Here is a 25,768-nt window from a genome sequence, read left to right as displayed (position 1 = left end):
CTTTGGAGGTTTCCTACTTTTTGAAATAATTTATTTATAAGTAAGGATATAAGGCATATACTTGTATTACAACAATTCATTGTCTAAGATACAAATGTGAACTTAAATATTTTTATTGATAGGAATCAGTTTCTTGTTTTATATATTGAGGATCTGCAAAAGTTTTATTCAGAAAAGGGTTAAATGGTGGGGAAAACTTGTCTTCAACTACTGACCAAGCCTACCCATTTTCACAGTTCAGGTGAGGGGTCGGGGTGGAGCTGGCTCAGAACCTGGGGGCTGACTGGCTGCCCATTAGCCTTCAGACCAAAAGCCTCAGTCCCAGTGACTCTTATCTTGCTTAAGGGAGCAACAGTATTTGCCTGCAGGGTGGGATGACCCCGAGCTCAAGCCAGGGGGCTCCAGCCTGCAGAATCGTGTGGGGAGATGCCGTGGCATGAAGATGGGTGAAACCAGTGTCAAGAGATAGGAAGGTGCCCTTCGAGCGCAGTGAAGCCAGTTCCTACCCCAGCCCAGTCACAGCTTGAACCCCAGGGCTTGTCCACACCCGCTTTGGGTGTGGTTTAATCAGATACTTAGTGTCATCCCTGGGCAGTCAGTACAGCAGAAGCACAAAGACCCTGAGGATTCAAGTCCCTGCCCTTAGACGACTTCTAGCCCCCACCCTCTCTCCCTCAAAGAAGGAAGCCAGGCAAGAGAGCAGAGGCCCAGGGCAGGGGAGTGAAAGGGCCAATTTAATGAGAAACTACAAACTGAGACCAGCCATGATTCACAGTGACAGGAGGCCATGCAGTGGCAGTGCGAGACCAGGAGAGGGGTGGCAGCAGGATACAGCGGTCCACATGAGCAAGTTCACAGACAAACCATTCAGGAAATACAGTGTGGGCTCAGGCCCAGGGCAGGTGTCCACCAGGGCACTTCCGCCACTTGGGGCTGCTCCTTCCTTGTCCCCGGCCTGTCCCAGTCCAGTGCCACAGCTGCTCCTGCTGCAGTACCTGCTGTTGAAACAAGCACAGTGACACCAAGTCAGCCAGGGCCTAGGGCCCAGCATTTACTGGGAAGAGGATCCATGGAGAGTGCACTACAAATCTGAGTGTGCTTGCAAGGAAGCCCCTTCTCTCTGTCATCTCCAGTCCTGTTGGGACACACCAGCCACTGGGCAAAGGTCTTACTGATATACAGCAAAGATATGGTATGGACAGATGGGTTAGACTCCTGGGCATTCCTTCTGGCCCTGGCAAAGATGGGGATCTGTAGAGGGGTGGCCAGAAAGGGAGCCGGGTGGGGGCCAGAGGCGAGTCCCTTCTTGGCAAGCTGGGGCCTAACCATTCACCCCATAACCTGCAGGTGTGCTGACCTCTCTGCCTTATCCGAGGGAACTCTTGGGCACTTGGACAGGGTGTTAAGAGTTCTAAGGGCCAGAGTCATCCTTCCAATCATCATGCCTACCTCTAGCACCCCAGAAACAAAGCTAGGCCTTGGGACCCTGTCCTGCTTGGGTCCACTCCCCCACTCTTGGCCCAGGAGATCAGAAATAACTATGGCTACAGGTACAGCCCCACTGCAGGCCCGAGGTCTGCTCTGGCTGCTTTTGGTCCCAGGGAGAGTTAGGACCAAATCTATACTGTGTACAGAAATGGAGAAATGAGACCCCAGCAAGGAGACCATGCGAGGAGACCCTTCCCAGCTTCTCTTTCTGATCACAAACATCAAGCAAACCAGCAACACACAGGCTCAGTGCTATCCCCCTGCCACTTGCTGATCCTTGGCCTCAAATCCAACAAAGTTTTTGCCGGAAGAGTCAGATGCTCAGGGAAGGGCAAGCCAAAGAGGACAAGACTTCCAGGGGACTGGTGGAATGGCTTCCATCCCCAAGTGGGAGCAGGGAAGCGAGCCACTGAGCGAGGGGAGCAAAAGCACAGGGGGCCAGCCTGACAGGAGGGAGTCCAGTCCTGGCTCAGTTAACACAGGCGCTTGTACGTGTAGATGTAGGCTTTGCAGCTGGGGCACGTGTGCGTCACATCCTTGAAGTCGTTGATGAGGCAAGGGATCAAGCAGCAGCCCAGATCACACCTGAATCAGAGACAGGGAAGACGGGGAGGTCGGAAGAGAAGGCATTGAAGGCACGGGCCTACTCCAGCTCGGCGGCAGGTGGGCACAGCCCCCACCAGCCAAGTGCCCACACCACCTACCCCATGAAGCAGCAGAAGAAACCCAGCACGAAGTTCATCAGGCCAATCTCATAGGAGATCTTGGTGGTGATAGCCTGCTGGCAGTGGGGACACACTGTCTGTACGGGGGCGCCCTCGAAGATCTCTCCCTGCAGTACTGTCACTGTGGTGGCAGCCCCTGAAGGAACTAGGACTGTGGCGGTGTGGCCCCCAGGGCCAGGGTAGGGCCCCGGCGGGTAGGGCCCTGGCGGATAGTAGCCCATGGGTGGGTGGGGGCCTGGAGGAGGATAGAAACCTGGAATGGCACAGAAGACAGAGTAAAGACGGGTTACAGCTTGACACCTGCCCCATGTGGCCCCCAGCACCCAGGACACAAGGGAGGCCTCCAGAACTGGGCCCTGGGCCAAGGTGATGATCTTCATTCTCCCAGCCCTGTGAGGACCAAGACAGAAAAGCTACTTGGCCCAGCCAGATATGGCAGAGCTAGGAAGAAGGCCTAATCTCTCTTCAATCTCAGCTTGATGTGTTTGCCCCTTGCCTCTGATACGCAGGGGACCTCAACCATAGGAGGGAGAGCCTTGCCATTCACCAGCCCAGCCCTCTCGTGGTCACAGGGCTCTTGGCCCCATCGGTGTCAGATCCTGCACTGAAATACCAGGGACTGGCCCACCTCACCTGGGGCCACCCATGCAAGAGCCCTGGGCCTTTCTTTGGCCTGAGGAGTCCTGAAGAATGCTGGGTGAGCAGGAGCCCAGGCCTCCCCATGGATTCAGGACCCTGGCAGAGAGAGGCCCCCACAGCACCTTCGAGTCAGCACCTGCCACTGTGCCTGAGGGGCTTTCCCAGGAGCTAGCCCTCCTCCCGGCAGGGCCCAGGATTCATGTGGCTTCCCCACAGTACCTGCACAGCAGTGCTTTACTCTAGGATACTCTCCCATGTCCTCTATCCACACAATCAGCGCCCCCCAGCCCTGAGAAAACACTGGGCAGGAAGACCACCTACCTGCAACAAAGGCTGGATGGCAGCCCAGATAACATGCTGGATGCTGGACTGGGCAGGCCTCTGGGCTCCCCTTTTCCTACTTACCTGGAGGCATGTAGGTGCCATCTGCATTCATATGTGGGGGGATGAAGCCAGGTTGAGGCATTGGGTGACCCGGTGGCTCATAGGGTGGGGGACCAATGTCTGCGGGGGGCATCGACATGCCCGGAGGGGGCTGCATCACAGCTGGGGAGGTGCGGCCTGGATAGAGAAGGGCAAGGAGAGGGAGCTCAGAGGGCAGTGGCTTCCGGGTCAGTGGGAGGAGTGCTCCAGGTACCAGCTTCTAGGAGCTGGGACAGGCAAGGGAGAGGACCATCAGGAGCGCTGAACCCTACCTGGGGTAGGTGGGGCTCCACTCTTCTCCTCCAGAAGGGGGGCTGTGGGGCCTCCAGGATAAGGAGGGGGCGGCTCGTTGGACATCTTTGCTGCTTCTGGACCTGGAAGGAAAGCCGGGGACATTAGGCACGGGTCTGTGACAGTCCTTTGAGCCCCAGCAGCTCAGATGGCCTTTCACTCCTCCACGTCAATCTCTGCGCTCTGGGTGGGGAACAGGGCTCATGGACTGGGGTGGATTCCTTCAGTAGAGCAGTTTAAAGTCACTGGGCTCCCTCTAGGCCTTGAAGATGCCCCACCATCACCAAGGATAACGCGGCTCAGAGCCGCCACCATCCACCATCTTCCCTGCTTCCTGTGTCAAAGCCAGAAGGCAAGGGTACCCTGCGAGGACAGAAGCTGGTGAGGCAGACCCCCCCCCCCCCCCCCCCCAGGGCAGCAGACTGCCTTGGTACCAGAGCACCGTGCTTGTGGGAGAGGATCTGGGAGACTTTTACCTCAAATCCCAGGTACTCAGAAGGGAAAGTCAGGAGAGGCTGCTTCCGCTGCTGGCCTGAGCAGACACGCAGGGCTCTAGGGAGCTGTTCTGGGGGAGAATCACAGGCAGAGCCTCAGCACTAGGGCAAGAGCTGCAACCACACACCCTACCACATTCAGCTGGTTCCCACCAGCACAGCAGCAACCCGCTTGTCCACCGACTCTTTAGCTCCCCTTCCCCTCTCACAGCTGCAGGTCCTGTCCACTCCAGGCTCATACCAGCTACCACAGACACGCACCCACTGCAGGAAGAAAGGAGAGCAGGCTTCTCCCCACCCCAGCAGCTCTTAGAGCCAGCTGCATACAAGGGACCCCTGCCCCCCCCCCATTTTTGTGGAGGATGGGGTGGAAAGGAAGATGCAGAGTGAAACACTTCCCTCATCTCTTTCCCTCCCAAGGCTCACTGAGCACCTGCTGTTGGGCCCTGGGGCAGAAGCAGGAAACCAGGGGGCCTTCCTGCCTTGGGTCAGCATCCTGTCTCCCTTAGCAAGGCACTTCCTTTCCCTCTATTCAGCATAGAAGGTTAGAAATTAGTAGCATTTTGAAGTGAAGCTCAGTTAATATTTTTAACAAAATAATATGAACTAGAAAAAATTCTCAACAGTACAAAGAGACACACAGTGGCAGCAGCTTTCCTAGTGCAGCTCTGTCCAAGAACCCTGCCAGCGGGAAGTTTAGAACCCCGCCAGGGCAGAAGGAGCCTGGAGTCAGTTTATTAAATGTCACAGATCAATGGCAGGGCCCAAGAGACCAAGTCCAAGAAACAAAAGAAAAACAAGATAAACTGGGTATCAGTAAAATTAAAAACTTGGGCTTTGGGGCACCTGGGTGGCTCAGCTGGTTGAGCGTCTGCCTTCAGCTCAGGTCATGATCCCAGGATCCTAGGATGAACCCACATAAGGTTCCCTGCTGAGCCTGGAGACTGCTTCCTCTCCCTCTGCCCCTGCTCTCTCTTGCTCACTATCAAATAAATAAAATCTTTAAAACAAACAACAACAACAAAAACTTGGGCCTCAAAGGGCACCATCAAGAAAGTGGAAAGACAGCTCACAGAACAACAGAAAAAAAAATTTTCAGATCTGCTAAAAGACTTGTATTTAAAATATCTATATGAAGAACTCTAGCTCATTCACAAAAAGACAACCCAATTAAAAAGCAGCAAAGATCTGAATACACATTTCTCCAAAGATAAAAACAAATGCCCAATAAGCACCTGAAAAGAAGCTGAACACTTAGCCTAAAGAAAATGCAAATCAAAACTACAATGAGGTACCAGCACAAGAATGGCTACAGTGAGAAAGGAACCAGTATTATGCAGAGAAACTGGAGTCCTCACACTGCTGGGGGCTGGAGGGTCGCGTGTGAAATGGCGCAATGGCTGTCCTGTGGTAGCACACAGTTACCACATGACGCAGTCATTCCGCTCCTAGGTGCGCACCCAAGAGAACTGAAAACCACACAAGAATTTGTACATGAATGTTCACAGCATCATTATTCACAGTAGCCGAAAAGTGTAAACAACTGAGGTGTCCAACCACTGGCAAATAGATAAACAATAGCTGTGCGCCTCCAGTGGACATGTACCCAGCCGTGACAAGGAATGAGCTTGCTACGGCCCGGATGAACCTGGAAAGCATGACGCTCGGTGAGAGAGACCAGACACGGTGCGACTCCTTCCACGAGGCGCCCAGAACAGACAAAGGCAGAGACGGAAAGCATACTTATGGTTGTCATGGGCTTGGGGGGTGGGGGTGAACAGAGAGTGATGAACACGGGGTTTCCTTCTAGGGTGGTGAAAATGTGGCAAAACTGGCTATAATGATGGTTGCACAGTTCTGTGAATATATTAAAAACCAGCGAATTGCACACTTTAAATGGGGAAATCATATGGTAGATAATTATATGTCAATAAAACTTATTAAAAAAACAATAAAATTGCCCAATCTCGCCACTTTAATGCAGCTAGTCTCCCTGCATGTCCCTGCCCGTCTGTATGCAGTCACATATATTTTTATACACTTGCTGTTTTGACAGTTTTAACATCGTGTCCTATGTATTTTGTCCATCTTGCAAGACTCCATGACCATCAATTTTAATATTCCCTAAAATGGGCCCATCACTGTTTACCTGACCAGCCGTTATTAAGGCATTTAGAATGCTGCTTGTTACTGTCATAAAAAACAGGGAAAACCTCTGGCTAATGCTCTTTCCCTTTCTTGGATCATTTTCTTTGGTTAAACTCACCAGAAGTGAAATTATTACATCAAAGGGTATGACCATTTTGTGCCCTTGGGAAGGATGATGGCAATTCACAGTACAAACTTTGGACACTACTGTTGTATCACTAACTTGTAACATTAAAATGACACTCGGTTACTTATTTCTTTGGCCACCATGAAGCAGAGTATCTTCCCGAGTGCTTGTATATATTATGACCTGCTCTTCTGAGTTGCTACTTAAAATAATCCTTCAAAGACATGGAAGCCAAGAAAAGATGGGACTTACCCAGGTCACGTGGCATATAAGTAGAGCTGAGTCTAGGACTCTGCATGACTTTCCCACCCACCCCTGCCCGCAGGTGAATTTCAATTGCGCATGATCGAGAAAGGGAAGCCACAGAGCCCCTAAGGACATCACACAAAGTCCCCTTCCAGGCAGGACTGGCTGTGTGTGCTGGGCCTGGAGATCCTTGCCAGTCCACCAGGCGCCCTCCTGATGGCAGAAAAAGAGGCTTGTCGTGCTTCTGTAGAAAACTTCATATCCCACCGAGTGTCTTAAATGTGGGCCAGCACCTGTCACCAACTCCTACGCTTCCAGCATCTGGGATGCTGCTGGCTGGCACCACTATCTCACAGCCCCAGCTCCCCAGGAATCCAGCCAGGAAGAAAAGGTGCACTGCGCTTGGTGAGTCACTGGAGCATTTTCCGGTGCTAGGAGAGAGGAATTAGCCTGGGTCCTCCCGGTCCCTCTGTGTCCAGAGGGCACACAACACTTGTGCCACCCTCTAACTTTTTCTTCAGCATTACATCTAGCTCCATAGTTTCCTAGAGCACTGTTCTGCTTCTGGAATTCTGCCATCATAATGATGGTACAAGCCTGGCACACAGGACAAAGCCGTTCCATGGTATCCACCCAACTCTGAGCCATCCTCTGTACCCGGGGCAGGCACTGCTGTGCACCACATGGATGCCACCCACTGACTGGACCACCACTCTCTTCCACACTGTCCCTCGGCCAGCATGGCTGTTGCTCCTCTGTCTCCCCTCCCCTCCACACCCGCACCCACCCTCCAGCTACCTTCTGGAGCTGTCAACTGTGGCAGAGACTGGGGGCAGGACCTTCAGTATGAAGGAGAGAGACTGGCTGGGCGTCGGCCTTCAGCTCAGGTCATGATCCCAGGGTCCTGGGATCAAGCCCCATGTCGTCGGGCTCCCTGCTCAGCGGGGTGTCTGCTTCTCTGTCTGCCTCTCCCCCCAGTTTGTGCTCTCTCTCTCTTGCTCACTCTCTCAAATAAAATCTTAGAAAAGAAAATGAAGGAGAGGGGTTTCTAAAGAATGAATTGTGAACTTTCCTGGAATTCAACTCCCAGTGCCTCCCACTATAAAACAACAGGCATGCCACAAAACTATGTTGTCTAAGGTGCAACAAAAACTAAAAATGCTATGATCTTAAAAAAAAAAAAAATCACACGTCAGGGCACCTGGGTGGCTCGGTTGGTGAGGCGTCTGCCTTCAGCTCAGGTCATAATCCCGGGGTTCTGGGATCAAGTACTGCACCGGGCTCCCTGATCAGCGGGGAGTCTGCTTCTCCCTCTGCCTCTGCTGCTTCCCCTGCTGTGCCCTCTCTCTCTCAAATAAATCTTAAAAATTAAAAAATCACATGTCCAAAAGCAAAACAGTTTTCCGGTAAAAATGCACACTGCTCAAATTACGCTACAAATGCCAGTGTGGACTCTCAGATCGCACCCTGGCGACTTTGACGTTGCGCTGGCGCTGGAGCGTCGGTTACTGGAAGCTATGGAAGGGGCTGCAAGACCCAAGCCCCCGAGGTCTGCAGTTCCCCACAGAGAAGAGGGAGGCCTATAGTCCTGGGAGCTCAGTGAAGGCAGCATGCAGGCCCAGAAACCCAAAACAGGCCTCTCAGCCTCCCATTCCGACCTCTCAGATATGAACTGTGAAGAAACTGAGAATTGCCTGAAAACCCTAAGTCTATCGCACGGAACAGGGGCTACCCTGGGGCCCAGAGGACTGTACGCTCTGTACATCGCTCTGCACCCTCTGGATTCTGTGGATGAAAAGGTGTTGCCACTGCTGGTTCTCAGAACTGGAGATCCAGCTGACTGCTCAGCAGCTGGCCAGCCAACGAGGTGCTGACCCCAGCGGCACAGAAGTGTGAGGGCGCAGAGAGGGGGCACCCAGAACAGCAGGGCATGGGCTCCACTCCACACGGAAGCAGAGGTGCTCTCAGTGAGCCGTAGCACGTCACACAAGAAGGAAGAGTGTTTTTTTTTAAAGATTTTATTGAAGAGGGAGAGCACAGAGGGAGAAGCAGACTCCCCGCTGAGCAGAGAGCCCGACACAGGGGCTCAATCCCAGTACCCCAAGATCACGACCCAAGCTGAAGGCAGATGCCCAACCGACTGAGCTACCCAGGCGCCCCAAGAAGGAAGAATCGTAAATGAAGTTCTCTTAGACGCTGACCCCATGCAGGCCATGAGGGCAGTGTGTTCCAGGGACATGGATCTTCCATGCCTCACAGAACTGCAGAGTCCAAGAGATGGTACTGAGTACGCACTAGAGAAGCAGTAATCCTGACACCCCAGGGTGCTTGCTACAGGTGCTCAGCTGTCCTCCTCAGCCCTACGGGGCAGCCCTACCAACATCTCTCCACTTTAGAGGTGAACACAGCTCACGTCACACCCAGGGTCACACGGGCTCACAATCAGCGTTTTTGGTGTTTTCAACGGTTTCTCTTTGAGCTTTAAATTCCCGTTTACCAGTTTTTCAGCACAGTTTTGGGGTGCTGAGGAATTTCCCACTTAGTCCTGGATAAAAGTGACATGCCACTGCCCCAGTGCCAACGGCTCCTACTTTAGAAGCCACTGGCCCTTGGGAGACAGCTATTTTCCAGAGGTTGGAAGTCTAGGTTGAAACTAAGCAGTATTTGGAAATGTGTGCAGAGCAGAGGTTAGAGTACTAGATGACAGAGATCAGTGTCCCCTTGAGTGCATTTTCAGGATGAGGCTAGCCTGCCAGTCATGGTCCTGACCCTTACCAGGGCAGGGAGGCAGCTTGGGCCAGGTGGCTGATAAGTTAGAAGGCTCAAGACTCTTGGGAAGGTGCTGTGGCGTCCAAAAGATACCCTGTGCCTGCAGCCTCTCCATGCTGTTAATACTGGCCTGTTTCCAGGAGATCAGCAAGAAAACCCTTAGGATGGAAAGGGCCATAGCCTGCCACAGGGAACAGTAAGGCCCCAGGGGTCTGGGGACAGACTTAGGGGCGCCCCAGCAGCGGTAGTAGTATGCCCAGGAGAGAGGGTCTTGAGTGGTCTCTGGCAAGAGAGAGGTAAGGGCAGGCCTGCACATGCTCCTTAGCCCTCTGGGAGACAGAATGGGGCTGCCTGAGGCCCAATCTGGCCCCTGCGCCCATAACAAACACAGCCTAGCAACCACTGTAGTTTTATGTAGAATGGAATTATTCAAGTCCCCCTAAAACGAGATGAAGCCTGTCTTCACATCTGTCTGTGGACCCACTGACTGCGAGCTCATTTCACTTTTCCAAGAATGGCAGATGCTGGGGCCGCTGGGGGCAGGACACAGTTGTGCCAGACATAGAGCCAGGCCCTTTTCCACAGAGCTGCCCACAGCTCGCCTCCTTAGCCCACCTGCTGGACCAGCAGCCCCTGGAGCCTGGCGCTGCTTAGCACTCAGTGCAGGTCCACTGCAGAATAGAAACTTCTGCTCTGCACCCCAGTGTTGGAAACCCAGTCCCACCCTCAGCCATGTCACAGAGAACAAGGCCTCACGCCCAAGGAGCACTCCTTGCTTCTCCTCTGATGAGGTGGTGGGAAAGCTGAGTTTCCCCAGGTGTGAGGAAGGAAATGATGTCCTGAGGTGCCTGCTATGGGTTTTAGGGTTTGGGGCCATGAAACAAGCAAAACTGCCTTATGTCCCACCCCTCCTCCCATCCCACCCAGCCCAGGCCCTGTCTGCACCCAACACAATAGTCTAAGCAGCTACTGAGGACGAGAGCTCCAAGGACAGAACACAATGTTCCAATGTGGGGTCAGGAAGGCAAGAACCCACCCCCTTCTCCCATTCACAGAAGGGCAAGGATTTGCTCCATGTCAGTTGTCAGTTAATGGGAAAACGGGGCACACATGGAGAGTGTGGCGCTCTGGAGTCAGACAGCCCTGGGCTTCAAGCCGGTGGCCTTGGGAGAGTCATGGACCCTCCCTGAGCCTCAGTCTTCTCGGGACTAGAACCCCTGCCTCCTGGCCAGGCTGAGTGCAGAGCAGTGACGACACATGCCCAGTACCTGGGAGACTCACTGGGCAGGGGAGCAGAGCACTTTCAGGTCCAAACACAGGTCTACTGGGGGGATGACAAGGCTCTGGAATTAGACAGTGGTGATGCCAGCACAGCTCTTCAGACCTACTAAAGCCACTGAACTGTGCACTTTAAAACGGTGGATTATATGGCATGTGAATTATAATTACATCCCCCCAAAAGCAGAACCCATCCAGGTGTGGACAGGTGTGTGTGTGTGCATGGTTATAAATGAGAGATGGGGAAGAAACACCGCAGACCAAGATCATCGTCTCTGGGGTTGAAAGTTTGGCAGCCAAAGGTCAAGAGAGGTGAGGCTTTCTGTCATTACACAGACTTACACATATTTTAAACAAAAAGGTATCTCTGTGTTATTTGCATAACTAAAATTTTGAAAAGAAGACAATTTTAGGACAGAGCTGTGATGGGCAGCTTCTATCCCTGGTGAGAGAGAGAAGGCTTGGAGTCTCCATCTCCTGGTGCACTGAGCTCAGCAGCTCTCCTCTGGATCCCCCCACATCCCAGAGAGGAATTCAAAGCAAAGACTTCGGGGCCCTGGGAAAGGCCCTGGCATTCTGCTCAGCTCCCAACTACTCATCATTCATTGCAGAGAGCTGCTGTTGATCCAAAGCTGGGCCAGCTGGCAGCAGCCTACAGTGACCCAGGCAGGCTGCCCATGGGAGCTGGGAGGGCCTGGGTGCAGGCCAGCAGGAGACACTCCTCCCCGGCTGCAACCACAGCTGTAAACCCAATTCTGCAGTCTGAATGGTCCTGCACACCGCCAAGGGATACCCACCCTGCCCCCACGGTCTCCGCTGCACCACACAGGACCTGCCAGGGACACATACTGACACTCTCTTTTTGGAGGAAGCTCACACCAGGAGGGCAGGGAGGGACGTTCTGATGCTAAGCCTCATCTGTACACGAGTGGGCGCTCCTGGAGGACCCAGAAGGGCACCAGGGGATGAGGCCGAGGTGGAGGCACAGGGCAGTGAGGGCAGTGCCCGGAAAGAGGACTTTCTGACACGAATCTGCTAGAGCAGCAGCTCCCCAATGTTTTGGGTCTCGGGACTCCTTTACATTTCATTATTGAGTATTCTAAAAAGGGTTTGTTTTTGTGGGTTATATCTATCAATACTTACCATATTAGAAATAAAAGATAAGGACTTTTTAAAAGTATTTATTAATTCATTAAGAAACATCAAAAAACTCATTACATGTCAGCATAAATAGTTAAAATAACTACCTTCCAAAACAACTGTAATAATGAGACAGCTGGCATTGTTTTCCATTTCTGCAACCCTTTTTAATTTCTGGCTTACGGAAAGTCTGCTGGATTCTCCTGTCTGCTCCTCCACCCAGTCTGTTGTGCTACGTTGTTTTGGTTGAAGTACGTGAAGAAAACCCAGCTTCCCAAAGATAAGCAGCTGGAAATGGGAGGGGCATTTGAAGAGTCTCTTCAGGTACGTAACTGTGGACATTCTTCCATACCACACCCAAACCTGACCGGGGTAGTGTCTCAAAGGTTAGCTGCAATATGGAATCTGAATGTTTAATGAATTCTTTCTTCTGTTACAGTTCATCGGTCTACCCTGCATTTTGAATGGCTTTTACACATGCATGGTTTCTAACCGCACGCAGGGGTCATCTGGAAAACATCGGTTCACAATATGAGCCCCGATTATGAAGACAGAACAGTGCCGATGTGTCTTATATAATATTCCCCCCACTCAAATCACATGGCTAGTATCACCACCAATCTCATCAGAAAAGTCTTTAACTATTGGGAAGCTGTCAAGCTTGCAGTGGCAGATACAAGTTTTCCAAAATTCTAACTTTCACTTGAAAATTCAAATTTTATCATTGGCCACAAGTAGATTAACCAATTTATCACTGGTGACATTTACAAAAACAAAGGTCAGCTGTTTTCCCTGAAGTAGTGGGTTCACTGTTCATTTTCAAGAGAATGTCCACTAAATCCCCAAGTGTGAATAACCACAGTTTGTGTGTCAGTTGTTCAAGTAAACCTGGAGCTCCATGAGATAGCTAGTTCAGCTCACAATTCAAACCACTGTGCATGTGCTTTCCCTGAGGCATCGGTCATACTCCATGTGTGTGTGATGGAAGTCTCATGTTTCATCACACAGAATAGTTGAGATGTGCACTCGAGGGTCAAGATGATTTAATACAGTAAATCATTTTTACTGTTTTTTTTAAAATGAGGCCTGTGGGTGTGGTGAGCATCATCCCAACAACGAGCCCAGGTTGGTGCCTCTGCCTTGAGTCAGACAGCAGTTCACTCCTTGCTGCTTCTGCACCACAGATGTGGAGGCCAACACGGTGAGAACGGCACTGTTACCGCATCTTAGCATTGCCATAAAGAGTCCTGACCTTCAGCCCTCTGGAAGCCCCCAGGAAACGGCACCTGTCACCTTTTGAGTACTGCTGTGCTACAGGAAGCCCCTCAGACCACAAGGGGCTCGGCTGCCACAGAGACCCAGAGCGGCCCGCCCTGTTGAGCCTGAGCCTGCTGCTCCTGCACCCCAGCCCCACCCAGGCTGCGGTGCGCCTGGCCTGAAAGGAAGCAGTGGACCAGCTCAGACCCGGCTCACCACTTTGTAGCCGCATGACCTCGCTGAGCCTCAGATTTCCTCATCTGTAACCAGGGGTAATCATGCCTACCTCCAGGGGTGGGAGCAAGGTTTAGAATAAACTGTGTGCAAAATACCCAGAGGAGCGGCTTCGGACCCAGCACACAAGAACACGGAACAATGGCACCTGCTAATATCGCCATTTATTGTGAACAACTTCCAACACGAAGGAAAACAAAACAGGCACCAGGGTCTCTGCCACGGCAGCTTCCGCCCCCACAACTGTGGGGGCCGTGGTGTGTGCTCCTCACAGGATCCGGGGGGACTTGGAATCAAAACCCACCTGAGTGGCCCAGCCCAGGAGAGTTCATCCGTGACACAGCCAAGCTAAGGCCACCTGCTCTGCGGGACTCCTGAAGAGATACTAGCAATCCTCCTAAGGGGCCATCTCTGCTTTCGGGCAAACTCACAGGCAGTAATGGCCCAGCAGGGGCGCTCTGCCCCGAGACTCTGGATGTCTACGTGAGACCCTGGTGGCAGGGTGGTGGCCAGGCAGCAGCAACTGCAGGATCACCTTTCCTGGGGGCCCCTCTCCAAAGGAACTCACCTTCCCAGCAGCCATAGTGGCTAGGATTCCAGCTGGCCTCAGGGGGGCTCCTCAGTCCCCAGGACGCAGGTTCCAGGCGTCTGGCCAGAAGTAGGACTTTGGGATTTGTTGGGGAAACTGAAAAACAGCTTTCTACATTGCCTCCAGCCTCCCATATGCTGAACAACAGACAGGCACCCACTGGTCAGGAAGAGTTGGAGGCCCAGAGTAAAAGCCAAACAACCTCTTGGGTCCTCTGGCCCACAGGTGACTGCATCATCTGTACCCCACCTGCCCACCCCAGGGGCCATGTAAGAACGGACACACAGATGTGCAGAAGTCATGTAAGGACCAGGCAACACGAGGTGTCGCTGACTGGGGAACTTAGTTGCCAGGGATGGCCAATGACTCCCTGGGCAACACCACGTACTGTCCTGTTCTCCCAAGTCCCCAGGGGCAGGTTTAAGAACAGTCCGTGTGGTGGCCACTTCACAGAGGCCCTTGGAGGGTGGGACAGTGAGTCTTCTAGGAATAACTACCTGTCTCTTCATGATGGTAGTTGTGTAGCATGGCAGGAAGTGAGAGCACGGTCCCTGCCTTCCAGAACCTTAAAATCGAGTGGGGGGAGACAGGTATTAAATCATAACACCAAAAATACCAAACATAATGACAAAGTGTGACCAGGGGTGTGCAAAAAAGTCAAGGAGACTCTGAAAGCACAGGAAAACTGGACATGATCTGGGGATCAGGGACTGTCTCTCCAAGCAAGCCAGGAGGAGGTGGAGTTAATGAGACCATCAGGCAAAGGATGGGATATGAAGAGCGGCTGGATGGTGAGTCAAAGACTGAAGGAAGGAGGCTGTCCCCGAGAGGGGGTACGAGGGTGATCAGGTCACAGACTGGAGCCCACGTTCAAGCTGCCCAACTGCTTCAGAGGCACCTGGCCACAGGGGCTGCTCAGCCAGAGCACATAGACCGTGGACCCCCACAGGGAACCTGGGCCAAAAGGCAGGATGAGGATCACGGGCCAGGAAGCCCACAGCACCCCCACAGCAGTGCCCCAGCACTCCTCTTTCCCAGCCCACTCACCTGAGTGGTGCCCCCTTCCCGAACCACTCAGTCTTCAGACACAAAGCCGTCAACTTCCTTTCTTGATGACCAGCAATAAAGTTTGAGAATACAGGGTTCATGGGCATCCTGCCCACCATGACAGACTGTATGACCCGGGACGAGTTACTGAATTTCTCTGAACCTGTTTCCCTACCTGGAGCACCACACTCTGTTTTTATTCAGGACAACAGGGTCTTGACTAAGACACTTCCAGCCCTTCCTGCAGTCATCTGTGACCACATGACTAAGCTCTGGCCAATGAGTCATAAGCAGAGTGCTGTAAGGACTCATAGGAAGGTGTCCTCCTGCCCTCCTGTCTGCTGCCTGGAATACGGATGTGACAGCTCCCGCAGCCATGCCTGACCATGAGGTGACCTTGGACATGGAAGCCATACTGAGGACAGCAGAAGGTGCCCAGGCCCCGGAAGAACCACAGAGACACCATGCCAGCACCAAAGGGACCACTTCCCATATCTTCTATGTGAGAAGGAAACAGACTTATTTAAGTTGGTAACTTTGGGTTTCCTAGTAAATACAGCCAAACCTAACTCCAGTAATCAAAGAGAAAACGGAAACGCTAGTTTTCCAGCAATTCTCAACCATACTATAGCCAAAATTTACTTCTGATTGCTAAATTTCCAAATTAACAAAGAAGGAATGTGAGCATCATTAGAAATATGCAGTGCTAGTTAGGCTGAAGGTATGTCAACAAGTGGTCCACAACTGAAAGGCTCCTATTACAGACTTCCCACTGACTTGGCTTTCTCTAGCTGACGCTGCTGCCTCCACACGGGTTCGCTGAGCATGCCCTTGGAGTGCCAAGTTCTAGCCCTGGAGGGCCTGGGAAATCCTGCCTGCGGCCCATTTTCCATTGTTCTTACTGATGGGAGGCAGGACGGAAGAGGCAATCCCTCCCTCAGATAGCATCACTGGTGGCTATGAACCGTTTATTTTTACACGTGAACACGGGCTTATCTGATGCCGTGGGAATTCTAAATACTTCAAAACAAGCTAAAGTTAAGACACAAAGGACCAGAAAGCAGATCTGGTTTTCTCATCTGCCTCTCTCATCCTACCCCACCCGCATGCTCCTCCCTGATCGGTATTAGGGCTCCAAGAAGCTACTACACCAGCCCAAGCCCATGGCCCCAAGAGAAGGCTTGAGCCCTGGGTTCACAGCGCAAGCTGACAGGACAGAATCCTCACCTGCGGGTGCCCAGGCGCTCGGTCCCACGCCAGCCATCTGGTTCCCCAGCTTTCCAGAGGCGTGATGAAGCCTAAGTAGGGTTGTGTGTGAAGACCACACAGCTCAGAGCCTGTCACACAGTGTTCAATAAACACAAATTCTTGCTTGTATCACAGGTATTTATGGAGCCGCAAGCAGAGCATGAGAAAGGAAGCATACAATTTAAAAAGAGAGAGAAAATACACTGGTTGCTCTTAGAAACAAAATCAAAAGGCAGAGAGGACTCAAGGAATGGTTCTAAACTAAAAATTAGTAAGATTTCTAGGAACTGTGATGACGACAACAATCATAATTGAACAATTTACATCATGCTGAATTCTTGTCAAAGTCCTGGCAAACCACTCTGATTGCACGAGTGTCAACAGCACCGGACCACAGCAGAGCAGGTCAGTGCGGCTCCTCTGGAGGACAATTCTGCTGTCTGTACATTCTGTTTGACTCATTAATTCCATTTCGACACATCTGTCCTAGAGCTAAGAGGGCAGGTGAGCAAAGATTCACAGGCAAATGTCTGCATGTACCCATGTCTGTGTTCCACCAAAGGGACTGGTTACCCATCTGGTTTCCCTACATAATGTAATTGTATTCACCCCCCAAAACGACATAGATCCAATTTTGTAGGCAGAACGATGGTCTTGATACTGCACTGTAAAACCAGTATGTGTAGGAATTCTACTTTAAAAGTACATATTTACATACATATTACACACCAAATGTTAATTGTTTTCTCTGGGTGTTAAGATTTTGGATCATCTGGGGCGCCTGGGTGGCACAGCAGTTAAGTGTCTGCCTTCGGCTCAGGACGTGATCCCGGCATTATGGGATCGAGCCCCACATCAGGCTCTTTCGCTATGAGCCTGCTTCTTTCTCTCCCACTCCCCCTGCTTGTGTTCCCTCTCTCGCTGGCTGTCTCTATCTCTGTCAAATAAATAAATAAAATCTTAAAAAAAAAAAAAAAGATTTTGGATCATCTGTTTATATACAAATACACATACAGAAGCTGTTATGTGTACTTTCTAGTTTTTCTAGGATGGGCAGCTCCTTGGTTCTTTCCGAAAAAAGGCTCATTATAATTGTGTTAAATTTACGTGTATTCCTCCTCAGTCCAGAAAGGTGCCTCTGACTGTAATCTCTGGGAAAAGCAATAGTCCAAGAAGCAAACCCAGGGGCTGGCTATTTGCCAGTTTTCTCTCCCAAAGTGGTGTTACGGTCTTTATATTGGTGTCCTATCTGTCTGGTAGCACGAGTCCATTCTCTAAACCAGGTTGCCTCACAGTACTCCAGTAACATTGAGGGTCTAGATCTGTAAAGCTGGAACATAAAGACCATCCAAGGTAGTTCTGGCCTCGGAGATCCTGCCTGGACAGCCAGCATGAAGTCACTTGGCAGAGGAGGGCAGGTAAGAAAAGCCCAGCAGACGCACATGAAACAGAGACTGACCAGGCAACGGAGCTGCGCCCGGGGCGGGGCCGCTGGCTGGGGCAGCTGCTGGGAGTGAGGCCCAGGCCTCCAAGCTGTGGTCCAGCACCTCCTCTGCCTTCAGAAGTGCCTTCCAGGCAGGAGGGCCTCCGGAGCTGGACACAGGAGGAGGAAGTACAGACAGGAGGAGAATGAGCAGCAAAGGGAGGAAAACAGATACAGCTGCAGCCACTAGAGAAGAAACAAGTCATCTGCACCTGTTGGGCAGACAGGGCTTGGGAACTGAAAGCCCAACTAATTTTAGAAGCAGGATAAGTCTAAAAAAACCATCACTTAGGCAATCAAAATGAAGCCCTGAAAAGAAAAAAATCCTTACCTTTGCCTCCACTGAGCTGACCCAAAGCAGTCTTTGACTCGACTCCATTTTAATCAGTTATCTGAGATCAAGATATACCATTCTGACCCAGGTAAAAGCACGAGGCCCTACGTGCAACCAAGCCACTTGGCCACTATGGTCACGGACACCCAGTTGGAAGAATCTTATTTCAGACTCAAACCCCGTAGCACCATTGCTGGCCCAGGAGGGGAGCTCAGCCGACATCCGGGCCTGGTCCAACAGTGAAGAAGTATCTGTACAGCATTTACATCCTTCATGTTACAGGGCGTCCTCCCAGTTAGTTTAAACAAAGAACAGCTGGATGGAGAACAGGAGTTGCAGCAACCTCACTGGTGCCAGCATGACAGGCTTCTAAAGGTCACCTGGATGGCATCAGTCAAAAGAAAAAAGCCAAAACCTGGAGACATGTCGCAGATTAGTCACTGTTCCTGAGCCCACTGCAGTGGCTGGATGTTGCCGTAGACAACACAGTCAGAAGCTGCAGGACCAACGGAAAAAACCTGAGATGAGAGAACATTCCGGGGCTATGCTCTCCACTGGAAGCGTCCTGGTGGCCGGGGGCACTCAGACAAGCTGTGCCACCGAGCACGTGGGGCCGGCGTCTGTGACCACAACATCAAGTCCAAGAAAGGGAAGAGTGGGAACAGAAGTGCTCTGGGACATACGAGTGAGGAACAAATCAATCAGCAGCTTATATTACATTGCACAACACAGTATATGAAGTTTAAATTCCTGTCACTATAAATGGACATCTGACCCAGGGAGTTTACTCATGCCAGTTGGGACAGAAGAACTATTTTGGATCTTCTTGGGGAAACGGGAGCTCAAGGTACATCTGGGGTTGCCTTATTTATGGCCACGTGCAATTTCTCCACGATTCATACACTTAGAGACCACCTTCCCGGCAGAAATGTCATTAGAGATCACGAAGTCCGCAGTCTCAGCTGACATTCATGACTCTTCAAACATTTGCTGAACCCCCAGCAGAGGCAGGGTGCTGGAGACGGCGGTGGGCAAGACAAGCTGCCCCCCCACCCCCACCCGGCTGCTCTCTGACAGGAGCCAGGCCCAGCTGCTCGGGGAGGAACCCTGACTCATGCCCCAGGCACACTAGATGCACCGGTCTCGGCTCTGTCTCTTTTCTCACATGTTCTCCGAACTATACTCAAGCAGGATCTCACACTCCCAACAAAGGGCTTTGCATACTAGAATTCCACCGCATGAATTTACGTGGATTTCACTGTGGCCAGAACAAAACAAGAGAAACAACTGAAGTGAGCCTACCAGCCCCTGGCTTTTCCTTTGGTGAGGGCAGGGCTTGGGAGGGGAATGGAACTCAGGGGCCCAGTTCCAGCCCACCTCTGAGCTCACAGGCAACTCGAGGACTTTACAGGGCAGGTGGACCATGAGGTGTCTGCTCTATGAGCTGACTTTAGACCCTAGCCACTGAATGTTCACTTGGGAACTCAACTGTATTCTCCTGTGCTCAGGGGAGCACCGGAGCACATGTATTCTCTGTTCCGCACCCTTCAGGCCTTCACCAGCCTTCCCAAAGCCAGGACAGCTAAAATGCAGGCACAGGACGCAATTTCATTCAACACATAAATACCCAGCCCACGCTCTGAGCCAAGCACTACTTAGGCCCTGAAGGTGGGGAAAACCTGTCTTAATGGAGCTTACATCTGCAAGGGGTTTGGGGGGGAGGCGTTAGAACACAGAAAGAGGTGAAGTATATAGTCTGTCAGACAGTGACGCATGCCATGGAGGAACGATGAGCAGGGAAGGGAGTGCTGCAGGGATGCCATTTTCAACAGGGAGGGTTTCTCAGAATGAGGATCATTAGGGCCAAGACGGGACAGGCCATGTGCACAGCTGGGGAAAGAAGATCCAGGCAGAAAAAGTACAGAGGCCTGGAGTGTGCCTGCACAACCCTGGGGGCTGGGGGCTGGGGGCTGGGGGCTGGGTGGCATGGTGCAAGGAGAGTGGGAGGAGCTAAGGGAAGAGGGGCTGGCCCTTGAGGGGAGGGAGGCCTGGTCCTCAGGCCACTAAAGGATGTCCACTTTACTCCAAGTGAGATGGCTCAGGAAATCAGGCTGTCCAGTTGTCCCTCGGCTCTCCACTTCCTGCACTATGCCTCATGTACTAATGTGGGCCCCCAAAGTCCTGATATCAATAGGCGGCTGCTAGAGCTGGGGAACCGTCAGTTCTCAGGCCCCACCTCCATCAGGCATGGTTTCTTCTTCGGCAGTTTGACTCAGGCCACAGAGAATTGGGTCATGGCATGGACCATATGCTCTCCAGATAAAGCAGGTAAATGCACACAGAACTATACGTGTAACCTGAGCCTGACTACACAGGGACAGAGACTGAGGCCTAAGCCTCAGACAGTATAGAATGCCCCAGAGCCCAAGAGCTGACAAGTGGTCACAGGGGGCCTTCTCGCCTGGAGCAGTACAGAATTCTTCCAGGCCTAGGAAAAGCCAGTTTTATTCAGCAGAGCCATCACTATCCAAGTTTATTTTTTTCTTTCTTTCAAGTGACTACCTGTTTGAAAAGCCTTCAGATTCTTGACTCCTTAATTCAGCCAACATTTCATGGGCCCCTCTATGTGGGTCACTCACTTTGTGGCCCCTGCCCTCAAGGAGCTAGGAAGCCAGCTCACACATACGAAGAATTTACGAAAGATACTCAGCAAAACCAAAACAAGAACCCATGACAGCAGGTGCTTCAGGTGAGAGAAGGGGCGTCTGTGGGTCAAGACACTGGGGAGGCTTCAGGTACCGGGTGGGCCCTGCAGGAAGGAGGGCAGGGATTCCTGGTCTGGGACAATGGAGTCACTGTGAGCAGAGGGGAAACAGAACACTGTGGTCAAGGGCTCAGCCTCCCCAGGCCAGACTGGCAGCTCCTGGAGGGCAGGGATGGGGTTTGGGGCCAGTGTCTCCATAGCGCCAAGCAGCACATCAAACACTGGCTGTCTGGGTAGATAAGTAATGCAACCTGGCTGGTACTCTGGGGAGGAGCTCTTCCCCATCCCATAGGCCCTGTGCCATTAGCAGTACACCGGGCACTAAGATGGATGTCTGAGAGGTGTTCCAGACTTTTCTCTGGCCCTTAAACCTTGACCTGTCAGCAAGTCCTGCCAATGCCATGGTTCAAAAAGGTCTCAGATCCATTCTCTCATCTATTGCTCAAGGTTTAAGGGCCAAAGTCTAGACGGCCCATGTTCCAGATATCTCTACTACACTCTACTGCAGCCACCCAGACTGTAATCCACTCTTCTCCAAACAAACCAAACCCCACCCCTACCAAAGGACCTTCCACGGACCCTTCCTCCACCTCCACACACCTCTCCCCTGCGCTCCAAGCCCTGCCTTTCCAGCAAACCCTAGCCTTCCCCATGACTCCCTCCACACCTCACTCATCTCCCACCCAGGGAATACTGGGTGGGGGGGAGGTCTCCCACTCGTGTCCCTGCAGGCCCTGCTTGCCCCTGGCACAGGTGCGTTGAAAAAGCGAGTCTGTGAGGGTTGGAGTTAGCTTAACTAGGTTTCCCATGCTGTTTCCTGCCCAAATGCCCACCACCCACAGCCAGTGGGGCAGAACACAGCCTTAGCAGAGATGGAGTCCCTGGCTTCCGGATGAAAGTGCCTGGTTTATGGCCAAATCCAGAAAGAAGACCCTCTTTTAAAGTCACAGTCAACTCCATTGAGCACTTTCCACGATGGGGCTGGGACAGCCCACATTTTCCTCGGCCTCACTCTCTCCAGCCCTGCTGTGCCCATATCTGGCAATCTTCAGTAAGTCACTAACTCTGGCTGTTTTCTCGGCCGCAAGACCAATGCCTGTGTGGCCCCCGGCTGCTTTAAGGACCCCCGAGGACGAAGCCCAGGTGAGGGTGGGCCCGGAGCACTTCCTAAGAGCAGCCCCTGCAAACACAACTGCCTTCGCGGCTGCATCCCCAGCTTGTAAGACTTGCTCTTAATGTTGCTTAGAACCAGGATAGGTTTCACTTCCTCCCATAACAGTAAGGATTGGAATTCTCAAACCCCACCCCAGGAAACCCCTCCCGCCTTCTACCTACTTCTGCCTTCCTCTGTTTCTCCTTCAAGGGAAAACACAGACACTGGAATAGATCCGGATTCAGACTGAACCAACACTTACGGACACATTACGTATCCAGCACATCCCGTTGTTACGACCTTCGTGACAACTCCTTGTGGTGAGATCGATGGTGCAGGGTCACCCAGGGGCCAGACCACAAAGGAGCTCACAGCACCCACAGATCAGAAGCACCAAAAAGATGATGAACAAACATTTTCTGGAAAACGGATCCGACATTACCAAACACATCACAACCACTTTTATGGAAACAATCAGAATGTCACTGGACTTCCTTACCCTGCGCTTCGTGGTTTTATGCTGGTTTTACCTCATCTAACATTAGGGGATCCTAACCTTTCCGCACGAGCGGATACAGGTCTTCATCTCACCTGGGTGTTGCTTTTCACCTATCATAGATGTAGCAAGCGAGGCTCTGGGAGGGCAAACGCCTTGTCACACAGCTTGGAAGCGACAGAAGTGCCTCCAACATGGTCTGAGTCTAGACAGTATTGGTCCCAGGACCTCACCTTTATCACCAGAACCTGGTAACTCACAGAGCAGGACAGGTGCTTGGTCTGCAGGCTCAACAGCGACCAGACCTGCATCTCCCTGGGTGGGCTGCCGTCTCAGGGGGAAGAGGCTTTGCAACAGGCCCAGGCCAAGCGCCCCCTCTCCTCTGTCGCACTAAATTGCGATGCAGCCTCTACCACCTCCTGAGGAGACATGCCTGGGAGAGTCCTGACTGCAGAGATGAGGAGCCGGAAACCCTCTGTGGGGTTCTAGAAACTGGCACATTCCCATTCTGTACACTCCACTTCCAAGTCCCTTTGTGGAGGCCTAATAAACCTTGTGGCATTCCTGCGAGCCTAGCTCTCGTCCCCACGAAGGGCCAACGTTATCTGCAGAGCTCCCCTTGCATGCTGCCTTCTCACCAGCATGACGGCTTTACTTCATAGAAGGACAGAGATGTCAGTATAAGGTGCCATGATTCTAACTACCACGTTCCCGTGTCCTCCATGAATAAACAGATGTGCATGCCCGTTGAATAGTGTTGCTGAAGCTGGAAATGAATTTCTACAGGACCTGTCTCCTCTCCCTCTCAGACAACTGAACCGGATTAAGGGTTGGTGTTTGTGCCTACAGAGCACAGTACCTGAGCCCAAGGGACTCAAAGCTGGGCTATGCAGCCCTGTTCCCTGGAGCTTGAGAAAACACACCGAACTGGCAGGTTCAAACCAGGCAAACTTAAACTGTGAAGAGCAGCAACAGAGTATGCAGGCTGACAACTTACATCACTTACTGTCAACGGGACCTGCTGGGGCAATCTGACTACTAGCATACATTTCATTAGCACCCCCCAAAACATTTTTGTTCCCTGAAGTATAACTGCACATCACACATTCCATGTTTCTGCTCTTAGTGATTTTAGAGCCATGACCTACTGTTTTCAAATCTCTGTAAGAACACATGTAAAGTTCCTTCCCGCTTCCAAAGGCCCAACCTATGGAAAAACCTCCAAACTCGTCCAGCTCCTCAGGACGGGAGACAGAGATGACCCTTCAACACCCAGTGTTCTACTGGTTAAAAAACAATACGCAAAAATTCTAAGACTCTACTTAATTATAGGCACGTTTAATTATTTGGGAGGGAAATAGACTGATGTCTACACTTTGACACACATAAACAAGATGAACTGCTGATCGTGAGATTTGAGACAAAATACAATAAAATGCTGCACATTCTAGACAGTGGTCTATAAATATTTGAGTGTAAAGTTTCTTCAACTTTTATGTATGTTTAAAATTCTTTATAATTAAATGTGGGGCTGTGGACAAGGCAGAGCTCGCACGCCTCTCCCCACCCAACTCTTTTTTTTTTTTTTTAAAGATTTTATTTATCCATTTGACAGAGAAAGACAGCCAGCGAGAGAGGGAACACAAGCAGGGGGAGTGGGAGAGGAAGAAGCAGGCTCCCAGCAGAGGAGCCTGATGTGGGGCTCGATCCCAGAACGCCAGGATCACGCCCTGAGCCAAAGGCAGACGCCCAACCGCTGTGCCACCCAGGCGCCCCTCCCCACCCAACTCTTAAGTCAGCCCCGAGGTAGGAAACAAAGTGCCAAGGAGAGAGGTCACACTTGCCTAGGCAGTGCCTGCCCAGCAGCAGGCCCCACTGTACACAAAAACTAGAATAAATGCTATGCCCCAGGACCTCCAACCTCCTCACTTCAGGATAAAGGCTCTCAACCCCAAATGTGACTAAGAATTATCTGGGGAGCTTATTAAATACAGTCCTGGCCACATCCCATAACTGCTGAATCAGAACGTGGGGGGGGGGGGGCAGCTGCCCAGGAATCGGCCCTTTTAACAAAGGCCCTGGTGATTCTGAGGCAGAGGATCTGAGATCCACACTGGAGACATTCCGAGCCGCTAGCTCCTTACCTGACACCTGTTGAGAAGCCTCCTGGGAACATTTACAGAAAAACAGAAACGCACACCTACGACAAGTGCCCAAAGCCGGGCTCGAAGACGCCATGGGTTCAACTACACCAAGGTCCTCTACCGCTCGAAGCTGGGCCCGAAGCCAGGCCCGGTCACTGCCTCCCCGCCAAACCCGGCGCGTGCGGGCCGAGTGCGGGCGCAGAGATTTACAGACATCGGCCAGCGGGGACCGGCTGGGGAGGGAGAGGCGCGCGGGCCTCTCGGGCCTCCCAAGGTCAACGAGGAGCTCAGCAGGGGCTCCTCTGTCCCCGGGACCCTCCTCCCGACCCCCTTTCCTCGAGGAAACCAGCCGCCGCGGGAAGCAGGAGATGCTGTTTCCCCACCTTTCCTTACAGGGATGTGGAAGGTGTGATAAGCGGGACCCGGAGGAGCGGGCGGGCAACCCCCAAGGTAGTGACCCCGGCGCCCGCCAGGGCCTGGCCAAACTGTAACCGCAGCCCCGCGGGTGGCCGGCCAACCCAGCGACGGTGCGACGTCAAAACCCCGAGGGCCGCTCTGGATCGCATCAGTGCCCGGGGAGGAGGCGACAGTCTCGCTGCGCCGCCCCCGGGGATCCTTTACCTCGGGAGGCCGGGCGCCCGAGGCCGAATGAACGCCGAGACAGGCCGGGGTCCAGGCGCTGGAAGGACGAGACCCTCGGCCCCGCGGGGCTTTGCGCGCACACCGCCCCCCGCCCGCTCAAAGGCCTCTGGGAGATGTAGTCAGTCCGTGCGCCTAAGACGCGCTCCACGGGTCGGGGAGACCACAGTGCCCGACATGCACCGCGCAGACGCCGCAGGCGGGGGCTGGGGGCTCAGCGGTCCGAGGTCATCCCCCTCCCCACCCAGGGCTGCGCGCGCCCAGCCCTGCTCCCGGGGTGCTCCGCCGGAAACTGTCTCCTGTGGCCCAGGCGACTCACCGTCCCCGCGGCACCCGCGGCGGCCACAGCTGCAGGAACGGCCGCCTCCGCAGCTCGCCGTCGCGCGTCTGTCAGAAGGAGGCGGGTAAGCTTTGGAGCAGGGCGACAGGGCGAGGGGCGGAGCCATGATGTCAGCTCTGGGGCGGGGCTTCGGGCGACACGTGACGGCCCCTGGTGACGTCACGGGGAGCGGAGGCACTTCGGCGAAGACAGGACACGTGGGAGGGTCTGGGACGGTTTTGTCCTGCGAAAGAGTGGCGTGAGGTAAGGGGAAGGACCCAGTTAGCGTTCCC

General features: G+C 52.6%; 1 protein-coding gene across 4 annotated transcripts; it reads right to left on the bottom strand.

The window, feature by feature from the left end:
* Positions 1-97: 97 nt before the first annotated feature.
* On the bottom strand, positions 98-25,574 carry CDIP1 (cell death inducing p53 target 1). 4 transcript variants are annotated; one of them, XM_040635393.1, is made up of 6 exons: positions 25,476-25,574; positions 4,043-4,131; positions 3,548-3,649; positions 3,258-3,413; positions 2,193-2,466; positions 98-2,073 (listed from the first exon to the last, which is right to left on the bottom strand). In XM_040635393.1, exons 3-6 carry the CDS (start codon positions 3,630-3,632, stop codon positions 1,962-1,964), a joined length of 627 nt encoding a protein of 208 aa, XP_040491327.1. In that variant the 5' UTR covers positions 3,633-3,649; positions 4,043-4,131; positions 25,476-25,574; the 3' UTR covers positions 98-1,961. The 4 variants fall into 4 exon arrangements, with proteins under 4 accessions (XP_040491327.1, XP_040491328.1, XP_008695062.1 ...); XM_040635394.1 differs by having other exon boundaries at positions 4,043-4,126; positions 25,476-25,529; XM_008696840.2 differs by lacking the exon at positions 25,476-25,574 and adding an exon at positions 25,139-25,420.
* Between the last annotated feature and the right edge of the window lie 194 nt (positions 25,575-25,768).

This window comes from Ursus maritimus, unplaced genomic scaffold (genome assembly GCF_017311325.1).
Source record: "Ursus maritimus isolate PB19 unplaced genomic scaffold, ASM1731132v1 scaffold_2, whole genome shotgun sequence".
Taxonomy (NCBI): domain Eukaryota; kingdom Metazoa; phylum Chordata; class Mammalia; order Carnivora; family Ursidae; genus Ursus; species Ursus maritimus.
This window is presented reverse-complemented; position numbering and strand designations above follow the sequence as displayed.

What these genes read in the sequence shown, in the direction of transcription:
- CDIP1 (XM_040635393.1), bottom strand. Translation starts at nt 3,632, where the DNA reads ATGTCCAACGAGCCGCCCCCTCCTTATCCTGGAGGCCCCACAGCCCCC. An exon ending in TGGAGCCCCACCTACCCCAG is followed by an intron (nt 3,414 to 3,547) that starts GTAGGGTTCAGC and finishes TTCTCTATCCAG; the next exon opens with GCCGCACCTCCCCAGCTGTG. An exon ending in TTCTTCTGCTGCTTCATGGG is followed by an intron (nt 2,074 to 2,192) that starts GTAGGTGGTGTG and finishes TCTCTGATTCAG; the next exon opens with GTGTGATCTGGGCTGCTGCT.